Source organism: Hylobates moloch, unplaced genomic scaffold (genome assembly GCF_009828535.3).
Source record: "Hylobates moloch isolate HMO894 unplaced genomic scaffold, HMol_V3 SCAFFOLD_5, whole genome shotgun sequence".
Classification (NCBI taxonomy): domain Eukaryota; kingdom Metazoa; phylum Chordata; class Mammalia; order Primates; family Hylobatidae; genus Hylobates; species Hylobates moloch.
The window spans coordinates 125,819,632-125,840,859 of record NW_026652280.1 but is presented as its reverse complement, the minus strand read 5'-3'; the positions used below and the strand labels follow the sequence as shown (position 1 = coordinate 125,840,859).

General features: G+C 37.6%; 1 protein-coding gene across 4 annotated transcripts in view; it reads left to right on the top strand.

The window, feature by feature from the left end:
- Window positions 1-21,228, top strand: part of SLC30A7 (solute carrier family 30 member 7) — an 86,260-nt gene that overhangs the window by 50,276 nt on the left and 14,756 nt on the right. For all 4 annotated transcript variants that reach the window (XM_058439530.1, XM_032155238.2, XM_032155237.2 and 1 more), the window contains 2 exons: window positions 15,088-15,178; window positions 18,952-19,101. In XM_058439530.1, the coding sequence (XP_058295513.1) occupies window positions 15,088-15,178; window positions 18,952-19,101 (241 nt within the window). The remainder of the gene's footprint in view (window positions 1-15,087; window positions 15,179-18,951; window positions 19,102-21,228) is intronic.

Sequence of the window (21,228 nt, the reverse complement as noted above, 5' to 3'; positions counted from 1 at the left end):
GCTTTGGTATCAGGATGATGCTGGCCTCATAAAATGAGTTAGGGAGGATTCCCTCTTTTTCTGTTGATTGGAATAGTTTCAGAAGGAATGGTACCAGCTCTTCTTTGTACCTCTGGTAGAATTCAGCTGCGAATCTGTCTGGTCCTGGATTTTTTTTGATTGGTAGGCTATTTATTATTGCCTCAATTTCAGTAATTATTGTTACTGGTCTATTCAGAGATTCAACTTCTTCCTTGTTTAGTCTTGGGAGGGTGTATGTGTCAAGGAATTTATCCATTTCTTCTAGATTTTCTAGTTTATTTGCATAGAGGAATTTCTTGCCTTCTGCTAGCTTTTGAATTTGTTTGCTCTTGGTTCTCTAGTTATTTTAATTGTGATATAAGGGTGTCGATTTTAGATCTTTCCAGATTTCTCTTGTGGGCATTTAGTGCTATAAATTTCCCACTACACACTGCTTTAAATATGTCCCAGAGATTCTGGTACATTGTGTCTTTGTTTTCATTGGTTTCTAAGAACATCTTTATTTCTGCCTTCATTTCATTATTTACCCAGTAGTCATTCAGGAGCAGGTTGTTCAGTTTCCATGTACTTGTGTGGTTTTGAGTGAGTTTCTTAATCCTGAGTTCTAATTTGATTGCACTGTGGTCTGAGAGACAGTTTGTTGTAATTTCTGTTCTTTTACATTTGCTAAGGAATGCTTTACTTCCAATTATGTGGTCAATTTTACAATAAGTTTGATGTGGTGCTGAGAAGAATGTATATTCTGTTGATTTGAGGTGGAAAGTTCTGTAGAAGTCTGTTAATTTTGCTTGGTGCAGAGTTGATTTCAAGTCCTGGACATCCTTGTTAACCTTCTGTCTCGTTCTGATATTGACAGTGGGGTGTTAAAGTCTCCCATTATTATTGTATGGGAGTCTAAGTCTCTTTGTAGGTCTCTAAGGACTTGCTTTATGAATCTGGGTGCTCCTATGTTGGGTCCATATATATTTAGGATAGTTAGCTCTTCTTGTTGAATTGATCCCTTTACCATTATGTAATGGCCTTCTTTGTCTCTTTTGATCTTTGTTGTTTTAAAGTCTGTTTTATCAGAGACTAGGATTGCAACCCCTGCTTTTTTTTGCTTTCCATTTGCTTGGTAGGTCTTCCTCCATCCCTTTATTTTGAGCCGATATGTGTCTCTGCATGTGAGATGGGTTTCCTGAATACAGCACGCTGATGGGTCTTGACTCTTTATCCAACTTGCCAGTCTGTGTCTTTTAATTGGGGCATTTAACCCCTTTACAATTAAGGTTAATATTGTTATGTGTGAATTTGATCCTGTCATTATGATGTTAGCTGGCTATTTTGCCCATTAATTGATGCAGTTTCTTCATAGCATTGATGGTCTTTACAATTTGGCATGTTTTTGCAGTGGCTGGTGCCGGTTGTTGCTTTCCATGTTTAGTGTTTCCTTCAGGAACTCTTGTAAGGCAGGCTTAGTGGTGACAGAATCTCTCAGCATTTGCTTGTCTGTAAAGGATTTTATTTCTCCTCTGCTTATGTAGCTTAGTTTGGCTGGATATGAAGTTCTGGGTTGAAAATTCTTTTCTTTAAGAAATTTAAATATTGGCCCCCACTCTCTTCTGGCTTGTAGGGTTTCTCCAGAGAGATCCACTGTTTGTCTGATGGGCTTCCCTTTGTGGGTAACCCGACCTTTCTCTCTGGCTGCCCTTAACATTTTTTTCCTGCATTTCAGCCTTGGTGAATCTGACAATTGTGTGTCTTGGGGTTGGTCTTGTTGAGGAGTATCTTTGTGGTGTTCTTTATATTTCCTGAATTTGAATGTTGGCCTGCCTTGCTAGGTTGGGGAAGTTCTCCTGGATAATATCCTGAAGAGTGTTTTCCAACTTTGTTCCATTCTCCCTGTCACTTTCAGGTATACTAGTCAAACATAGGTTTAGTCTTTTCACATAGTCCTGTATTTCTTGGAGGCTTTGTTACCTTTTACTCTTTTTTCTCTAAACTTGTCTTCTTGCTTTATTTCATTAATTTGATCTTCAATCACTGATACCCTTTCTTCCACTTCATCGAATTGGCTATTGAAGCTTGTGCATGCATCATGAAGTTCTCATGCCATGGTGTTCAGCTCCCTTAGGTCATTTAAGGTCTTCTCTACACTATTTAGTTAGTCATTCATCTAACCTTTTTTCAAGGTTTTTGGCTTCCTTGTGATGGGTTAGAACATGCTCCTTTAGCTCAGAGAAGTTTGTTATTACCGATCTTCTGAAGCCTACTTCTGTCAACTCATCTAAGTCATTCTCGGTCCAGCTTTGTTATGTTGCTGGTGAGGAGCTGCAATCCTTTGGAGGAGAAGAGGTGCTCTGGTTTTTAGAATTTTCAGCTTTTCTGCTCTGGTTTCTCCCCATCTTTGTGGTTTTATCTACCTTTGGTCTATGATGTTAATGACCTACAGATGGGGTTTTGGTGTAGATGTCCTTTTTGTTGAGTTTGATGATGCTATTCCTTTCTGTTTGTTAGCTTTACTTCTAACAGTCGGGTCCCTCAGCTTCAGGTCTGTTGGAGTTTGCTGTAGGTCCACTCCAGACCCTGTTTGTCTGGGTATCACCAGCGGAGGCTGCAGAACAGCAAATATTGCTGCCTGATCCTTCCTCTGGAAGCTTCATCCCAGAGGGCCACCTGCCTGTATGAGGTGTCTGTCAGCCCCTACTGGGAGGTGTCTCCCAGTTAGGCTTCATGGGGGTCAGGGACCCACTTGAGGAGGCAGTCTGTCCATTCTCAGAGCTCAAACACCATGCTGGGAGAACCACTGCTCTCTTCAGAGCTGTCAGACAGGGACGTTTAAGTCTGCGGAAGTTTCTGCTGCCTTTTGTTCAACTATGCCTTGCCCACAGAGGTGGAGTCTATAGAGACAGTAGGCCTTACTGAGCTGCGGTGGGCCCCTCCCAGTTTGAGCTTCCTGGCTGCTTTGTTTACCTACTCAAGCCTCAGCAATGCAGATGCCCCTCCCCCAGCCAGGCTGCAGCCTTGCAGGTTGATCTCAGACTGCTGCGCTAGCAGTGAGCAAGGCTCTGTGGGTATGGGACCCACTGAGCCAGGCATGGGAGAGAATCTCCTGGTCTGCCGGTTGCTAAGACCATGGGAAAAGTGCAGTATGTAGGTGGGAGTGTCCCCTTTTCCCAGGTACAGTCTGTCATGGCTTCCCTTGGGTAGGAAAGGGAAATCCCCCGATCCCTTGCGCTTCCTGGATGAGGTGATGCCCCGCCCTGCCTCGGCTCGCCCTCCATGGGGTGCACCCACTGTTCACCCAGGCCCTGTGAGATGAACCAGGTACTTCAGTTGGAAATGCAGAAATCACCCGTCTTCTGCGTCGATCACGCTGGGAGCTGCAGCGGTTCTTTAGTTTTAATGGTCACTCTTAATCTGTGTATAATTTCAAACTCTCCACCACTAGGTATAGCCTGCCCTTAAATTAATCTGTTGTTTTGCTTAGTTAATCCTTTGGAAACATGAATTCCAGTCATACCTCAGCAAATAAATATTTTAATATAGTTAGCATCCAATGTAAGTAGCAATTAACTTACTTTGAGATATTCAATAAAAAATACATTCTCACAGTGAGATTTAAAATTTTGTATTTTACGTAATCAGTTAAATAAGAGTTCTTTTTCTTTGTTTTTATTTCACAATTTAGGTTTACTTAAACATGTAACTTTGGAAGTCAGCATGGAGTTTGGGCCCAGAATGGAAATTAGGTGTCAGAGATTTGTTTTTGGTCATGTCATTTGACTGTACCAGTCAGCTCTATGATAGCAGAAAACTTTCACATTGTTTTCTATCACTGCCTCTTGCCAAGGTCCACTGGGGTTATTTTTAGTGTTCGTGTTTTCCTGAGCTTTTGCATTTTTTTCTGTGGGCTGGTCCTTTTATACACTTTAAAAATCAGCTTCTCCTAAAATCAGGACTTTACTGTAGGCAAAGCTTCTCTGAAAGAGCCCACAAAGTCACTTTTATAACTTTAACACTGACTAGTTAAAAGCACTCACTATGTTGATGAAATCCTATTTTAGTTTGGGTTGCCCTAGAGACATAATTCATGTCCCCCTGTGACATGGATTCAAGTGCAAGTAGTTTTTCTGGGAGGTGATCCTAACAAACACCTGTAGAGGAGTGGAGAAGTGAGACAGGGAAGGGAAGGAGCCAGCATCAGGTTCAGTGTCAATTAAGTTACCACTGTAGGCAACTGGAGCTTAAGTTGCTGAGTGACTCGGGGAGCCAGTGTAGGAGTCGTGTTTCAGAGTTATCCCACTGGAGGGGAAGAAGGGAAATGGGATTTATAGACCAACTCCTCAGTCGTTGGAAGACAGCTGCTGAAAAGGGAGGGAGTGGTGAATCAGATTTTTTCCACTTGGCAGGTATGCAAAGCAAGCTTTGGGGTCAGAGAAAGATGTTAGGCGAAATGCTGGCAGTTAGAAGGAAAAGGGGTGCGAAGCAGGGGAGGGGTATGTCAGGGTACTGACACAAAGTACCCCTTTGTCTACTACAAAGCTAGAACTCATTTAGAAAAAGCAAAGCAATAACAACAAATAACAACGAAAAAGGGAATCAGCTTAAGGGAATCAGGAAAGACAGAAAAATGCTAATCAGAAAAAAAAGCTTTGTTATAGAATCTTAGTTAATCCATTCCTAATTTTCAGCAAAGAACATCCACAAATTATACTAAAATGTTGCTTGTGAAAAAGGAGGCACTACCCTCTAAGTCTCGTAGTTGAAGAAGAATGGAACCCAACTTTTCCACAGCATTACTTCCCATAATGCTCCAAGGTGCACCTCTTTTCTTCAGTTAGAGGTGTCTCCCTACTGCCCAGTGTGCTCATGCCCAGCTCGCGGTAACTGCTGTGCCTTTGTTCGTGATGCTCAGCCTGCCTGGAATCCTCTCTCTGTTGTGAAAAGTCTTCCCACCTGGAAGACCTAACTCAGGCCCTCCTCTAGCCAGCAAGGTCCTGCCAACAACCTGATTTCTCCCTCCTTACCCACCTGGCTAGGGTAAGAAGAATGGCTGGGCAGAAGAATGGCCCCAAAGATGGCCAAGTCCTAATCCCTGAAACCTGTGAATATATTACCTTACTTCACAAAAGGGACTTCTCAGATGTAATTAAGTTAAAGATTTTGAGATGGGAGATTGTTCTGCATTATCCAAGTGGGCCCAATATAATGAAAAAGGGGTCTTAAAAGATGGAAGTGGAAGGCAGAAGAGTCAGAGTCAAAGAGAAATCTGAAGAGGCTATGCTGCTGGCTTTGAAGATGGAGGAAGAGGCCGGGGCCAAGGAATGCAGGTGACCTCTAGATGTCAGAAAAGTCAGGGAAACACATTCTTTCCAGAGCCTGTGACACCTTGATTTTAGCCCAATGGAACATATTTTGGACTTCTGACCTCCAGAACTGCAAGATAATTAATTTGTGCTATTTTAAGTCACACACATACATACACACACACACAAATTCACTATATAGCCAGAGTGCCTGGGTTCAAATCCTGTTTTAACTTTTTAGCTGTGTGAGCTTGGACAAGTCACTTAGCTTCTCTGTGACTCAATTTTTCATCTTTAAAATGGGGACAATGATAATACCTACCTCATAATTTGTTGTGTGTGACTTAAATGGGTTAAGATGTGTATATAAAGTCTTGAACAGCACCTGCCACACTTCTAGTAAAAGTGTTAATTCTTGCCTGCCTTTCTTAAAGGAAAGCTATTGGGAAGCAGACACCATCCACTTAAAGGTAGTCTTCTCTTACTACCGTGACATGTTGTTTCATGTAATTGACTCTTACTCATTCATCACCAAATAGGGAAAGACAGAGAGAAAAAAGGCAAGAAAAAAAACAAAGAGATATAGTTCATCTATGTCTTCCCTAGTTACTTTGGAATGACTAGTTCTTGGCTACCTGATGGGCCAGGTCCTAAACCAAATCCAGATAGGTTCTACCTGCATCATTTAAGAGGACAAAAGATTAACTATATTTTCAAAGATGCCCTTCTCTCCTTTTCTGCAGTGTCCTTCCTGGATGCTGAATTTCTTCACAGCAACATACTCGGCCATTAAGAGTCAAAGCTTTATTACCATATTGTGAGGAAATGATAGAGTTTGAACACTATGTAGATTGGATCAAATATAAGTATACCATTTTTAACTTGTACTAGTGATATGGTTTGGATTTGTGTCCCTACTCAAACCCCATGTCTCATTGGAGGAAGGACCTGGTGGAAGGTGATTGGATCATGGGGGTGGATTTCCCCCTTTCTGTTCTTGTGATAGTGAGTTCTCATGAGATCTGATGATTTAAAATTGTGTGGCACTTCCCCCTTCACTGTCTCTTTCTCTCCTGCCACCATGTGAAGAAGGTCCTGTCTTCCCCTTCACCTTCTGCCATGATTGTAAGTTTCCTGAGGCCTCCTACTCATGCTTCCTGTTAAGCCTGTGGAACTGTGAGTCAATTAAACCTCTTCTTTTCATAAATTACCTAGTCCCAGGTAGTTTTTTATAGCAGTATGAAAGCAGACAAATACAACTAGGTAGACATAGTTTAACTCAGATTCCTGATAGCTAGTTGAAACCAGAGATTAATTAGCATTTTGGTCCCATTCCTTTTGGATTTTTCTTGCTGACCTTTTTGTTCTGGGCTAATACTTGTCATTTCTGAAGCTACCTGAATGGTAATTCATTCAATTTTGATAGTCTTAACAAGTACTTCTTGTTGTCTCATCTGGTTTTTCTAAACAAGGTCCTGTTTCTTGACTTCTATGCTTTTTAAAATGCAGATTTGCCTAAAGAGCTTCTTCTCCTTCCTGTGTCCATCCTTACCTAACTGCTGCTTTCAGATGCAGTGGGGCTGTTCCTCCAGGTCTCATTAGCATTTCAATACAAATGTTACCATATTTAATATGAATAATATGAATTTATTCCTGCCTGATCTTCTCTCAAAGCCGTGTATATTTTGTGGAGCTTTTTGCCCAATACTGTATTGACTTTAGTCTCTTCCCATTTTAAGATTTAATTTTTACTTATATTGCTGGTGTGATTTTAGTTTCTTATTCATAAAAATGAAGAGAAGAGCTTTTATTAAGATAAATTGCACATTGAGAATTGAGAATGCTGATTGTTCCTGTCTAATTCTTTCTAATGTATGTTTGAGTGGAGGATAAGATACTTTGCTTTCTGTTTATTAGAGGTTCTTTTTTAGATATGACTGAATTGGGAAGCTCTTCACTGTTATGCTATTTAGCTATTATTGTGAAGGGTTGAAAGTCACGTCAAACAAGGGCTAATTTAGATGTCAGTAATCTGCCATTTGAAATTTCTAAGTATATAATACATTCTTCAGCAGATGTGTTAAGTGGTTATTATGTTCTAAGCATTGTGCTGGGCTCTAGGAATAAAATGAATACGGCATTTCATTCTTATTCTCTTAACTCTAGAGAACGTAACTGTGATGAGATACTGCAGTGTGTGCAGAGCTTTTGTCTTGGCAGTGTAACACCCAACTCTGCCACTAACTCTTACCTATGTATAACAAAGAACAAGTTATTTGAACCTCTCCAAGTCAGTTTTCTCATGGGTAAAATGAGGGAGTGATTTTAACATTTTCTTAAAGGTTACTTAAGGTTGTTGTGAGGATTAAATTTAAAAAAATTTATGAAAGCATTTTAAAAGCTATTAAGTGCTATCTAAACAATGACATTACTAATTATTTACAAATTTGACATTATACACTGGTGTTTTTGGTCCAAAGACCAGATGCATTAGGTGTTATAACTAAGTTCCAGAAGCTTATGGAAAAGGATGACTTTTTCATGACTTTGGCTCTAAGTTCTAGGGGTACCTTAGGGCATCTTAATATCCCCATTATTGGTAAAGTAGGTTCTCTGTAAATATGCATTGATTTGAGCCAGATGTTTCAGAACCACAGTATAATTATAAAGTAAACCACAATCCCAGGTGATAAGATTTTGGGTTATCTATTCTATGGAAGGTTTATGAAATTCTGGATTAATAGGTAATTATCCATCACTATGAATTAATTATATTTATGCAAATGTGCCTGAATATTTAATTTAAATGTGAATTGCATTACCATTATGGGCCAGTTTTCTTTGGCTTTTTTGTCCCCTGAAAATATGGTATACAACATATGCCAAATTTATTTTTAAAAGTATAATTTTCTTTCTTTATGTTTGTAGATTGTAAGGGGTTTGTTTGTAGATTGTAAGAACCCCTACAATATATAGGAAAACTTAGCTCATAAGCTGATTCATCAAGATGAATCTGTAATCATGTTTTAATTCATATTACTTGACATTTATTCTCAGATCTAAGTAATAATTTTAACTGAAATTTTTTATTGTTAAACATTATGATTGTCAGTAGACTGTTCTTCAGAAGTTTTCGTAATGCATACCCTTTTTTGTTTGGTTTGTTTATGATTACTGGTAGATAATTTTATTTACTGTTGAAGTAGTGAGCCTCTTTCACGAAAAGCTGCTTCTGAAGTAAGATTTGAATATATTTTTACTTGTAAAATTACTGGCAGTAAAGAGTAATAAGTAACTACTGCTCATTTAATCTGTTAGCATTTAAGGGTAAAGCTTTCAAATTAATATTATGTTTATGATTATATGATTACGAATTTGATTTACCTTCAGCTTTTGAAGAATAAAATCATTGCCCTGTTTTACTGGTAAACTCATACCTAATGACTCATCTCTTTTTATTTATGATAGGGAAATGGTGCTTCATTGTGAATGCTAGAATTGGGTTAGTCAACCAGAAGTGAACCTCTAATTGTTTCCAAATGCTTACTTTTTGGGTTTGGATGCAGCTCTAAGTCTTAGCTCAGTCAGGAATTTGCTAAGCTTGTCTTTTTCTACGTATCCTTTCATTATGGCTAGATAGATCCAAGCTAAAATCTGGTTTGTGCTTCTCCATTACAATAGTTAATCAGAAAAATATGGACACAAACTCCTGAGCTAAACACAATTTTAAAAGGCAAAAACTAGAGTTTCTAAAGGTTTCTTTTACATATTTATGACTCTTTAAATTATTATAGAAATTGGGCTTGTTCTAAATTGCGTATCACCGTGTGATTTAGTAAGTGGGTACCTTTATTCTCTACCATAGTTTTATGACCTAGTTATTGCTCCTATAGCTGAAATTCTTGCATTATTTTTAAATTGCTATTGGAGAAAGTTAATGTGACATATCCATTTGCTTTGGTGAAATGCTTGCTGCTGTTGAGTGTAAAGATTTTGTTAAAATTCTACCTAAAAAGGCAACCATTCCAAATTTCAGTATAAGCAAATCAATAAAAACCACAATTGATCCTAATGAAAAAAAGAGATAAAAATGCAGTATAATTTTATTTCCTTATATCAGTTATGATGTCTTATAATTTAGTTAATTTTAAAATGTATGTTTATTTCTAACATTTTATTAAAATGTTTATCTACATATGGTTCTTGAATGGTGTTAAAATGAGTGATCTCTAAATTTCCTTTTAATTCTAATATGATATTATCTGTGATCATGTAACTTCTTTACTAATTCTAGAGTCCTCAAACTAAGGGCCTCATGTGAAAGCGAATTTTAGGAGGAAAAAAGGAAGTATTAGGTTATTTTTTTAAAAGGTGGTGGCAGGGAGTGGCAGACTTTGGAAGGCAACACACATGGAATACACACATAAAAATTTGAACAAAGATTCGGATAAATCTGTAGATGTTTTTTCTATGTGACTTATTAAGAGACTGTTGGACTAAGGGAATGTCTTTAATGTTTTAAGGCTGATCTCCTCAAGGATTATTATAGATGGGATTCACCATCTGTTACTGTGTTTTAGCTCCTTGGGAGAAACAACTAGACTAAACCTGAATATTCTAAAACAATAAATTTTTAAAAGTTGTTCGCAAAAGTTATTTCACACCTATTGCTTAAGTAATGTTATTTCTCATACTGTATGCCTTCTGTTGCAGTTGAGTCAATGCCTCTTCTATTCCTTTTTCTCTTCCCCTTTACTTTTAAAGGTATGTTTAAAAAGAAGTTATCAACATACCAATTAAGAAAACCATTTACCAAAAGTTCATGGAAAGTGAAAATGGATACAAGCGTAATATGTAGTTGCTTTAAATTCATATGTGCCTTCTTCTAAATGGTTGGCCCTAAATAAGATTGATGCCTGATTTCCATTGCCTTCTCTGCAGGCTTATTAAAAATAAAGTTATGAATTTCTCTGAAGTGAAATATTCTATATTATTTATTTTTGTATTTCCAGTGTCTAGCACATGCTTGCTACATGGTTGGCATATAACAGATGTTTTTTGACTTGAACTTTTCAAAAACTGAACTTGGAGTCTAACAACCTGATCTGTTCCAGTTCTCCTGCTTAATAGCTGTGCCCTTAAACAAGTTACTTTGGTGCTCTAGGCCACCATTTCCACAACTCAAGAGTAAGGTCCCACCTGGTTCCAGAAAATCTGATGCCAGATATATAGTAGTAGATCCTTAATAATCACTTAATATTGATTGCTTAATAAAATTCATTTGCTGGATTATCTATCATGATAGAATAAATCATTTTGCCAAGCATATCTATGTGTCATTTGGTAACACTGCTTTTTTCCCCTTAGTATATAAAAACAATTTATATTTTCTTTCATTTCCAAATATATTCTCTCTCTAGTATTCTTTATAGTTTTACCACTTTTTCTTATTGAATGGAAAATATATAAAAGATGAAAGAAATTGCCTGGATGTTTAGTCTACTCCTTCATTTTATAGATGAGAAAACTGATGCTCTGGAAGACTATGTGATTTGCTTAAAGCTATTTAATGGCAGAATCAGAACCCAAGTGTCATGGTTTCCATGAGTGTAATTTTCACGTCAGATATGTAAACATTGTTAGTAGTTCCCTAGATTAAAATTGGAGAAGAAATTATTAAAATAACTAAACTTACGAGGTAGGTGGGAAAAAAACCTTTTTTCTTATTCTCAAACATAATTCAAGGAGAACTATTCTTGTGCTCATTTTCTGAGTACAGTTATTAAAAGACAAAAATTTTAAGTTTAATATATGAAAACATTCTGTGATGGATTCTTTTTTTTTCCTGAGAAATGAGGATGGAGAGAGTAAAGAAAAATGATGGTTGAATTGTACCTAATTAATATGCCATCATTTTTTTCTTTGTCTTTTTTGTAAACACAGGAAGTCTTCACCTGTTTAAGAGCAACACAGTAGGTAGAAACAGATCCCACTCTTTAGTTTAGATGAATGAATAACCAATATTCTTGACTGTCAAAATCCTTAAGTCCATTTGCAGTTGTTTTCTACTCATTTTTTTTCTCTTTCTCCAACCTGGCTTTTACTCTTCTTGAAATGTTACAGTGGATGACCTCAAACAATATTTGCGTTGTTGTTGTTGTTGTTTTGAATGGAGTCTCGCTCTGTCACCCAGGCTGGAGTGCAGTGGCCCTATCTCGGTTCACTGCAAGCTCTGCCTCCCAGGTTCACGCCATTCTCCTGCCTCAGCTTCCTGAGTAGCTGGGACTACAGGCGCCCGCCACCACGCCCGGCTAATTTTTTATATTTTTAGTGGAGACGGGGTTTCACCGTGTTAGCCAGGATGGTCTCGATCCCCTGACCTCGTGATCCGCCCGCCTTGGCCTCCCAAAGTGCTGGGATTACAGGCGTGAGCCACCGCGCCCGGCCAGTATTTGCATTGTTTACTCTAATGGCCTTTTTCTGTTTCTGTTTTTCTTCATTGAGGCATTTACTGTTGCTGGAAATATGTTTCCCCTTTTTCCAGATGTTTTACTTACTGTGACTTTACTTTCTTTACCTAGTGCCTTTTCTTAACTGCTAATGATTCCATATATTATTTAAGATTTAGTATTGATCCCTAGCCTTAGATATACTTTTAAAATTTATGAATTAATTATGTTTAACGGATTCAGCTACAAATTCTGTTCCATAAACATTTATTTGCCAAACACCATCTGAGATGCTGGGTTTACAAACATAAATAAGATAATTCCTACCTTAAAGCAGCTTTCTGTTTAGAGGGAGGGGAAATACAATCTGGTAATTATCATGCAATGTAGTAATAGTATAGGTGGCACAGATTTTTTTCATAGGAACACAGAGAAGACACTTCATACAGTGTAGAAGACAGTTTGGGATCAGGAAATATACCCGAAAAGAGGTGACACTTGAGGTTTTAAAGAAGAAATGTAAGACTGTAGGGCAGCTTAGGGACATTCTAAGCAGAGGTTATAGTTTGAGCAAAACCATGAAAGTAAGAAACAGCATAAGGTAAAGTACAAGTATGTTATATTTGGAGAGCTTAAAATATGAAGCAAGGATTAATAGGAGGTGAAGGTAGAGGGGCCAGATCCAAAAATATACCATGTTAAAGTGCCAGCACTTAATTCCCTAGGCAGTGGGGTGCTTTTGACACATTTCTTAGTGGGAAACGGATAGGGTCACATACCTATTTTATGTAGATTAGTCTAACGTCTCTATAAAATATGGTTGTATTAGTTATCTGTGGATACATAATAAAATACCCAAAAACCTAGTAGCTAAAATAATACACATAATTATCTTATACTTTCTGTGGTTCAGGAACCTGGGCATAGCTAACTATACTGCTTGGCTCAGGATCTCTCACAAGGCAGTAATCAAGGTAGCAGCCGGGGCTGCAGTTATTCCAAGGTTTATCTGGGGGAAAATCTACTTCTGAGCTCATTCAAGTGGTTACTGACAGAATTATGTTCCTTTTGGGCTGTTGAACTGAGGGTCTGTCTAGTATTTCTCAAGAAGTATCCTTCAGTTTCTTGCCACATGGTCCTCGCTATAGCACAGCTCACAACACAGCAGCTATGAGAGAGCAAGTGAAAGCAAACGAGGAGGTTATACAAGACAGAAGCCAGAGTCTTTTTACTTAATCTTGGCAGTGACGTCTCATCACTTTGCCATACTCTGTTCATTAGCAGCAAGCCACTAAGTCCTGAAATTTTACATAGGGCATGAATACTACATAGGGCAGGGTCATTGGGAGCCATCATTGAAGCTGCCTGTTACGTGGACTTGAGGAAATAAGCTGAAGGGACCACTTAGGAAGCTATTATAATAATCCACGTGAAAAATACGGAGATTATTGTTGTGGACATGCGTAGTACGATGAAGGGGAAGGAACTGAGTCAAGAAATATTTAGGATATTAAATCACGAGAACTTGGTGATTTAAGGGAGAAAAAGGAATTAAGGGTGACATCTAATTTTTCTTGGTTCTTAAATCACTATTGACTAAATAATATTTTTACTTGAATGTGACTGAAACCCCTGTCCACATTTAGCTTTCTATCCTCGTCACTGCCATCTTCTCCATATTTTTTAGTAATCTGTTTGTCCTTAACATTGCTCTCACTGTGTCTTTCGTTAGATCCAGTTAGACACCAGTTGTTTCTATTTGCTTAATTTTCCTATTTGTCTTTGTTCCTATGGTTACCCTGCTTGTCCAAGTACTTATCACTATACACTTAAAGTATGAAAACAGTCTCCTCATTTCTTTCCTGTTCCCTATGCCCTTCTTCAGGGCAGAGTTTGAAACATTTGATTATCTGTATTTCTGTCATTTGTTTAACCAACAATTGGGCCCGCTTTATGACCAGCACTTTGCGAGACCTTAAGAATATAATAGTGAGCCAGATAAGCATTGTCTCTATTCTTTTGGGTCTTTCTTGGTACCTCTCTTTTCATCTGTCAAAATACCACCAGTCCTGAAAGTACACTTGCTTCTACTCTTCTTATGAGATCTTCCTTGAAAGATGGATGTTCTTTTTATCTTCATCATCTACAGCTATTATCAGAAGTTTTACTTTGAAAATTTTGAAATTCTGTGAGCACTGATTGAAGCTATTAAGTGTAGTGAAGCCATTTCTGACCTCCCCTCTGAATCTACTTCAAGCAGTAGAACAGTACATTACCATTCTGAATCATTGGAATCACATGGAGAGCTTTTTGGACATTCCCTCAAAGATTCTGATTCAATATATCAGAAGTGAAAACAAAATAAGACTCTAAGGTGAATTGGATATGTGCTAGATTAGAAAGCCATTGCATTAGAGTCACCCTCACCATTCTACTATTAATTGTTTTGTGGTTTTTTTTTTTTTTTTTTTTTAGACGGAGAGTCTCGCTCTGTGGCCCAGGCTGGAGTGCAGTGGTGCGATCTTGGCTCACTGCAAGCTCCGCCTGCCGGGTTCATGCCATTCTCCTGCCTCAGCCTCCCCAGTAGCTGGGACTACAGGTGCCCGCCACCACGCCCGGCTAATGTTTTTTTTTTTTGTATTTTTAGTAGAGACAGGGTTTCACCGTGTTAGCCAGGATGGTCTTGATATCTTGACCTCGTGATCCGCCCACCTTGGCTTCCCAAAGTGCTGGGATTACAGGCGTGAGCCACCGCACCCGGCCTGTTTTGTGTACATTTAATCATCCAAATAGCCTAAAGCAGTAGTTTCAAATACTAATTGAGGACTAGTTACATCAACACATGCAGACTTTTGGGCACCATCCGTAGAGGAGCTGAGTTCATTTCACTGCATCTGTGGTTATCGCCAGACTTCTATATTTTTTAAGTAATGAAATATGACTGATATTGGACAAATAGACTGATGTATTCATTTTTTTGTATTTTCCTTATCAGTGCTACTATGATTACTTTGGAAGGTTCTGACCATGTGGAGTCATATTTTAACTAACAGTTGAAAATGTGCTGGGTTTAGATGATATGATATTATTTCAGTTTTATAGCTTTACTCTTTCATACATTAATACATTTTCTCTAGTTCTTTTACTTTTACTTTGGATAATTTACTGATCACATGGAAAATCTAAAACAATGACTGGTTGATTGTTTTTTCTCATATTATTCCAATAAGTCCTATTATATTCTATCATAGGGAGACATATTATTACTTTCTTGCTGGATGGGATTGTCAGAATGTGACTTAATAAATTGTTGTCTTCCTTTTCCTTAGCGTTATTCCTCTTTTAAGAGAATCTGTTGGAATATTAATGCAGAGAACTCCTCCCCTATTAGAAAATACTCTGCCTCAGTGCTATCAGAGGGTGAGTTTCAAATACTCCAAACCATTGGAGTTTTTGCTGTTTTCAATCTCTTGATTTTCAGCTTTCACAAATGTGAGTAACATGTGTGTATAATTGACTGTTTCTTCCAAGATTGAATGCCGACCATGAAATGTCATTTATACAAACCAGAATAAAATTGTCGGAAAATATTGAACTTTACTAAAGAAAATGTGGTAGAAATTGTTCTAATCTAGAAACTGAGCAGTTTTTAAAAATATAGAATATCTATAGCAGAGATATTCATTCAACATAGAGTTTTTGAGCTCCCACTCTACCAGATACTCTTCTGAAGTACTGAGGAGGTAATGGTAAACAAGACAGACAGTGCCTCTGTTTCATGGAACTTACAGTCCAGTGGGGAAATACAGTAACTAAACAGTAAGTAGATAAATAAGAAAATATCAATGAGAATTACTATAGTAGAAATAAAACAAAGTGATGTGATAGTCATGGATGGCTACCTTAGATTCACTAAGGAAGTTATATTCAAGGAAATTGAAACTTTGAAGACAAGAAAGAGCTAGCCATATGAAAATACTGGAGAAGAATGTTCCAGGCAAGGGAAATTGCTAATGTAAAAGTGCTATGGCTGGATTTAATTTGTGTTTAAAGAACAGAATAAAAAAGGCCATTGTGGCTGAAGCATATTAAATAAAGGGAAGAATGGCTTGAAAGCCTGGAGAGAATGGCAGGAGCAAGATCATTTAGGGTTTTGGGTCATAGATTTAGATTTAATTCTAACTCAGTGGGAAGCATTGGAAAGCTTTTAGGCAATAGAAGTGTCATAAATCCTATGTTTTTAAGAGATTATTGTGTTTTCTATGAAGAGAACATATTCTAGGGAGGATGAAAGCAAAGAAAACCAGTTATGAAGTTATTGTCCTCTAAGTGAAAAACAATGGTGGTTTAGATTACAGTTGTAGCAGTGAAGATAAATACACATTTAGGATATGTTTTTGGAAGTGGATTATATTAGCAGAGGGGAGAGAAAGTGTTGGTTTATTACTTGGTAGATGGTAATGCCACTTACTGAGACTGAGGCCTTGTTGGTACAGGTTTGAGAATGGAAAATCTCCCCAAATGAAGAGTTCTATTCTGGATATGTTAAAATGGAAATGGCTACTATACTTCTAGGAGAAATGTTACTTAAGTAGTTGGATATGAAAATCTTGAGTTTTGGGGACAGATTAGGACCAGAAAGAGTTATAAGTCATCAATATATGAATAACATCTAAAACATCAAGATTGTATTGATTACCTCTGGAGAAGTTCTAGTTCTACTCTTTTCAACTCTAAATTTGGAGCATAGATGAGAAAGCCAGGAAAGGTAGTGGTTAGTGGTGTGCTGGAAAACCAGAAGAGTGTAGGATCACAGAGTTGAAGAAGAGGAAGTAATTAACTGTGTTGAATATTTCTGTGGGGTCAAAGAGGGTAAAAACAAGAAGTAATCATTGGCATTCTGGATGCCATTATTGACCTTGTTAAGAGCAATTTCATTGGAGTGTTGGAGAGGGGAGCATGATTTGAGTGGATTAAGGAGAAAATGAATGGGGAAGTGACAACTCCTTTAAGAAGTGTTCTTAAAGGGAGCAGAGAAATGCGTTGATAGCGGATATGGATGTACTATCAGGAGAGAGGGTATTTGTTTGTTTTTAAAGTAGGACGTTTAGAACAGCATTATCCCACAGAACTTTCCCCAATAATGGAAATGTTCTATAATCTGCACTGTCCAATATGGAAGCCACAAACCACATGTGGCTAGTGTAACTGATTCTTTTTAACTTAATTTCCATTCATTTAAATAGTCACATGTGTCCAGTGAGTTTTGAATTGCACAGCACAGTTCTAGAACATGTGCATTAACTGATGGTAACAGTCTGAGAGGAAGAAATTGTTATAGTACTAAAGGACATTATTAAAGGAATGACATCATGAGACGATGAGAAAGGATAGAACCCAAAGCACAATGGAAGGATTTATTGTTGATAATAGCAGGGGTACTAGATCCTCTGAGGGAATGCAGAAATGCTGACATAGATGAGAGGTCACTGGTAGATTTAATGGTAAAGGATAAGGGATTTTCTTTGTACTTCTGTTTTCTCTATAATGTACCAGGCAGTGTAATCATGCAGAGAGATCAGAAGGCTAGAGGAAAAAGGAGAAGGTATAAAATAATCTTTTGATACAGGGAAAGTACATATTGCCCATTCAAGATTTGTGGTTATTATTTTAAGGTAGCATCAATTAGCATAATTGTTACTAATTGTTTTATATATATATGTATATATATATATATACACATACACATATATATGTTATATAACATATATATTATATGTTATATGTGTTATGTAACTATATATGTTATGTGTGTGTGTGTGTGTGTATATATATAGACATATATATATATATATATATTTTCTCTTCTTCACAATTAACTACAGGGTGAGTATCATCTTCCTTTCCCTAGGTAAAATTGAGGCTCACCTTAGGTCCAAATGCTAGTGGCTGAATCAGGATTCTAATCCACGTCGTCACTCTGACTGTAAAGGTCATGTTCTTTCTACTGTACCACACTGCCCTTTTCATCTGTAACTACACTTTCCTCCCATTTTTTAATTTGTAAAATTAAGCCAGTTTCTACAGGAATTATTCTTTAGTTTGTGTTTTAAGATAACTGCAGTCATGTACTTGTACTGCTACATATGGAAGTAGGAGAAATCTTTTCAACCAGGTTATTTCATTAACAGTGGAACTCACCTTAGGCCTTATCCATGAGGATGCCATGTAGAAAAATGTGGAGGGATATCTGGCTAAAACAGCTATGTTGTTAGAGTCCAAAAAGAGGAAGAAAAAGTACACCTTGATCTTTTTCCCCAATAAAAGCAGTTTTAAAAGAAGGCACGGTAGATATTATCTCAGTTTCCCATCAACTGCCTTGGAGTTTATAGAAAATAATGACTACATTCATCAAATTCTGACAAAAAATAAATATTTTTGATAGATATAAGATCAACATTTTCTTAACTTTCCAAGTAGATTATGTAAAAATCAGAATCTCAGAACTGAAAAAGATCTTATTGTACATTTGGCCCAGCCTTCTGTCTGTTGCAAAATCTCCTCTATGACATCAAGTTGGTATTACAGCTTCTTGACCATTTCTGGAGATAAGTAGTTAACACACTCACAGAGAAGCTCCCTCTTTCTTTGTAAACTGCTGTAATTGTTACAAAGATCTTTTCACATTGAGCTTTTTTCTTTTAACTTCTGGTTGTTGATCTTAGTTCAGCTCCTCCAGATCAATATAGAGATGCAGAACAATGGCAGTGATTTGGGTATCTGTCTTTTTCCTGATCTTCAGGGAATACATCTAATGTTTCATCCTTATTTTCTGTACATTTTTCGTAGTTAGCCTATATTAAGTTAATAGTTTTTTTTCCAAATCATAAATAAGTGTTGGACTTTATAAAGTGATTGTTACTATAAATTTCCCTGTGGGGCACACTCTCAGGTGTGTCCTACAAATTTTGATACGTGTTTGTTTATATTTCCCAAATACTTGTCATGGTACCTGGCACATAATTAGTACTCGAGTATTTATTTATTTATTTATTCATTCATTCAAACATCCTCCTTTCCTTTTTTTAAACTGGAGGATAGAATCCATGTTTACTGATATGTTGCATAATAACTTAAGTAGAAGGGAGTGCTTAACTTGATTATGATGTTAGTATCTCTCCTTTATATTTCAGGTACAGCAGTTGCAAGGAGTTTACAGTTTACAGGAACAGCACTTCTGGACTTTATGTTCTGACGTTTATGTTGGGACCTTGAAATTAATAGTAGCACCTGATGCTGATGCTAGGTGGATTTTAAGCCAAACACATAATATTTTTACTCAGGTATGTCTTTTTGACTAACTTCTTTTAAGGGTCTTAACATTTTTTATAACTAGTCGTTTTAAAAATATTTACAAGGCCAATGTGAGAGGATGGCTTGAGGCTAGGATTTCTAGATCAGTGTGGGCAACATAGTGAGATCCCGTCTCTACAAAACATAAAATCAGCTGGGCATGGTGGCATGCGCCTATAGTCCCAGCTGCTTGGGATGCTGAGGCAGGAGGGTTGCTGGAGCCCAAGAGTTTGAGGCTGCAGTGGATTATGATCCAGTTGCACTCCAGCCTGGGCCACAGAGCAAGACCCTGTCTCAAAAAAAAATTGCTATTTAACATAATAAATATATATACTACTATAAGGTAAGCATAAAACCACATTTTTGGCTGGGCGCGGTGGCTTACACCTGTAATCCCAGCGCTTTGGGAGGCTGAGGCAGGTGGATCATGAGGTCAGGAGATCGAGACCATCCTGGCTAACATGGTGAAACCCCGTCTCTCTACTAAAAATATAAAAAATCAGCCGGGCATGGTGATGGGCGACTGTGGTCCCAGCTACTCGAGAGGCTGAGGCAGGAGAATGGCGTGAACTCAGGAGGCGGAGCTTGCAGTGAGCCGAGATCATGGCCACTGCACTCCAGCCTGGGCGACAGAGCAAGACTCGGTCTCAAAGAAAAAAGGAAACCACGTTTTTTTTTTTCCAACCACAGAGTCAAGTTTGGGAAATATCTATTTTAGTTAATATTCTTCAGGAATAGAAAGATAGTTCCTATATGCTCATCGTTGTACTTATTTGAGTTCCTTCAAGAAAAAGTATATTATCCTTTACTGCACATTTCTTATAAGATATGTTAGGTACTATTTGAAGCCAAGAATTGTGAAACAGTGTTTGGAATAAGAATAAGTGGCTTTAGCTGAAAGCAGACTGTTAACTTTTTTGTGTGACAGCAAAACTATGGTCACCTACTGAGTAATTTAATAACTTTATATGCTGTTGAGTTTTTCTTAATAATGCATTTGGAATCATGAATTAGTCAGTGCATGGTCTACAACCAAATTATTTCAGTTAAGGCTCATGCCATCATGAGTTAACATAGCTATGTAACTGACAAAGACTGATTACTATGGTATGTATTGTGTATATATTGGGAGAATAAGAAGGTCATGTTAGTAACATCTGAGAAAGAAGTAGAGAGAATATAAATTCTGTTCTCAGTCTAGTTTGCTAGAAACATTTGGCAAAAAACCCTAGACATTGATACCACTGTCAGAATCATCTAACACAGCGGTCCCCAACCGTTTTGGCACCAGGGACTGGCTTTGTGGAAGACAATTTTTCCGTGAACAGGGGTTGGAAGTGGTGGTGGGAGGGATGGTTTTGGGATGAAACTGTTCCACCTCAGATCATTAGGCATTAGATTCTCATAAAGAGCACACAGCCTAGATCCCTCGCACGTGCAGTAGCTATGAGAATCTAATGCCACAGTTCACCCGCCACTCACCACTGTGAGTGGCCTCGTTCCTAACAGACCATGGACGAGTACTGGCCCATGGCCCAGGGGTTAGGGACCCCTGATCTAACACATAGATCTAATGAAGAAACAGGTTCCATGTGTTAAAAATCTGTGGTTGAAACTGACATTATATTCCTCCTGATTTGATACCATGGGGAATACAGAACATGAGCTATGTGGTACTCCTACCAAAAACGTTTCACTTGAATCTAACCACGAGCAAACATCCAGACAAATGCAGCTTGTGAGAGCCTCCACAAGGCTGTTAACTTGGATTCTTTTAAAAAGTGTCAATGTCATGAAAGGAGAAAAAGGTAGGGGATAATTCTAGATTAGAGGAAACTTCACAATTAAATGCAATGCATGGTACTTGATTGAATCTTGGACTGGGGAAAAAAAGCAACCACAAAGGAAAGTATTGGATAATCAAAGAAATTTGATTATAGACTGTAGTAGTTCATTTAATTGTATGGGTGGTTAAATTTCTTGGATGTGATAATGGTATTGTGGTATAGAAGACTGTTCTTAATTCTTAGGAGATTCATGTTGAAGGATTTAATGGTGAAGTATCCAGATATTTAATTTTCAAATGTTTTGGCAAAAATAAAAAAATTGCATATAAA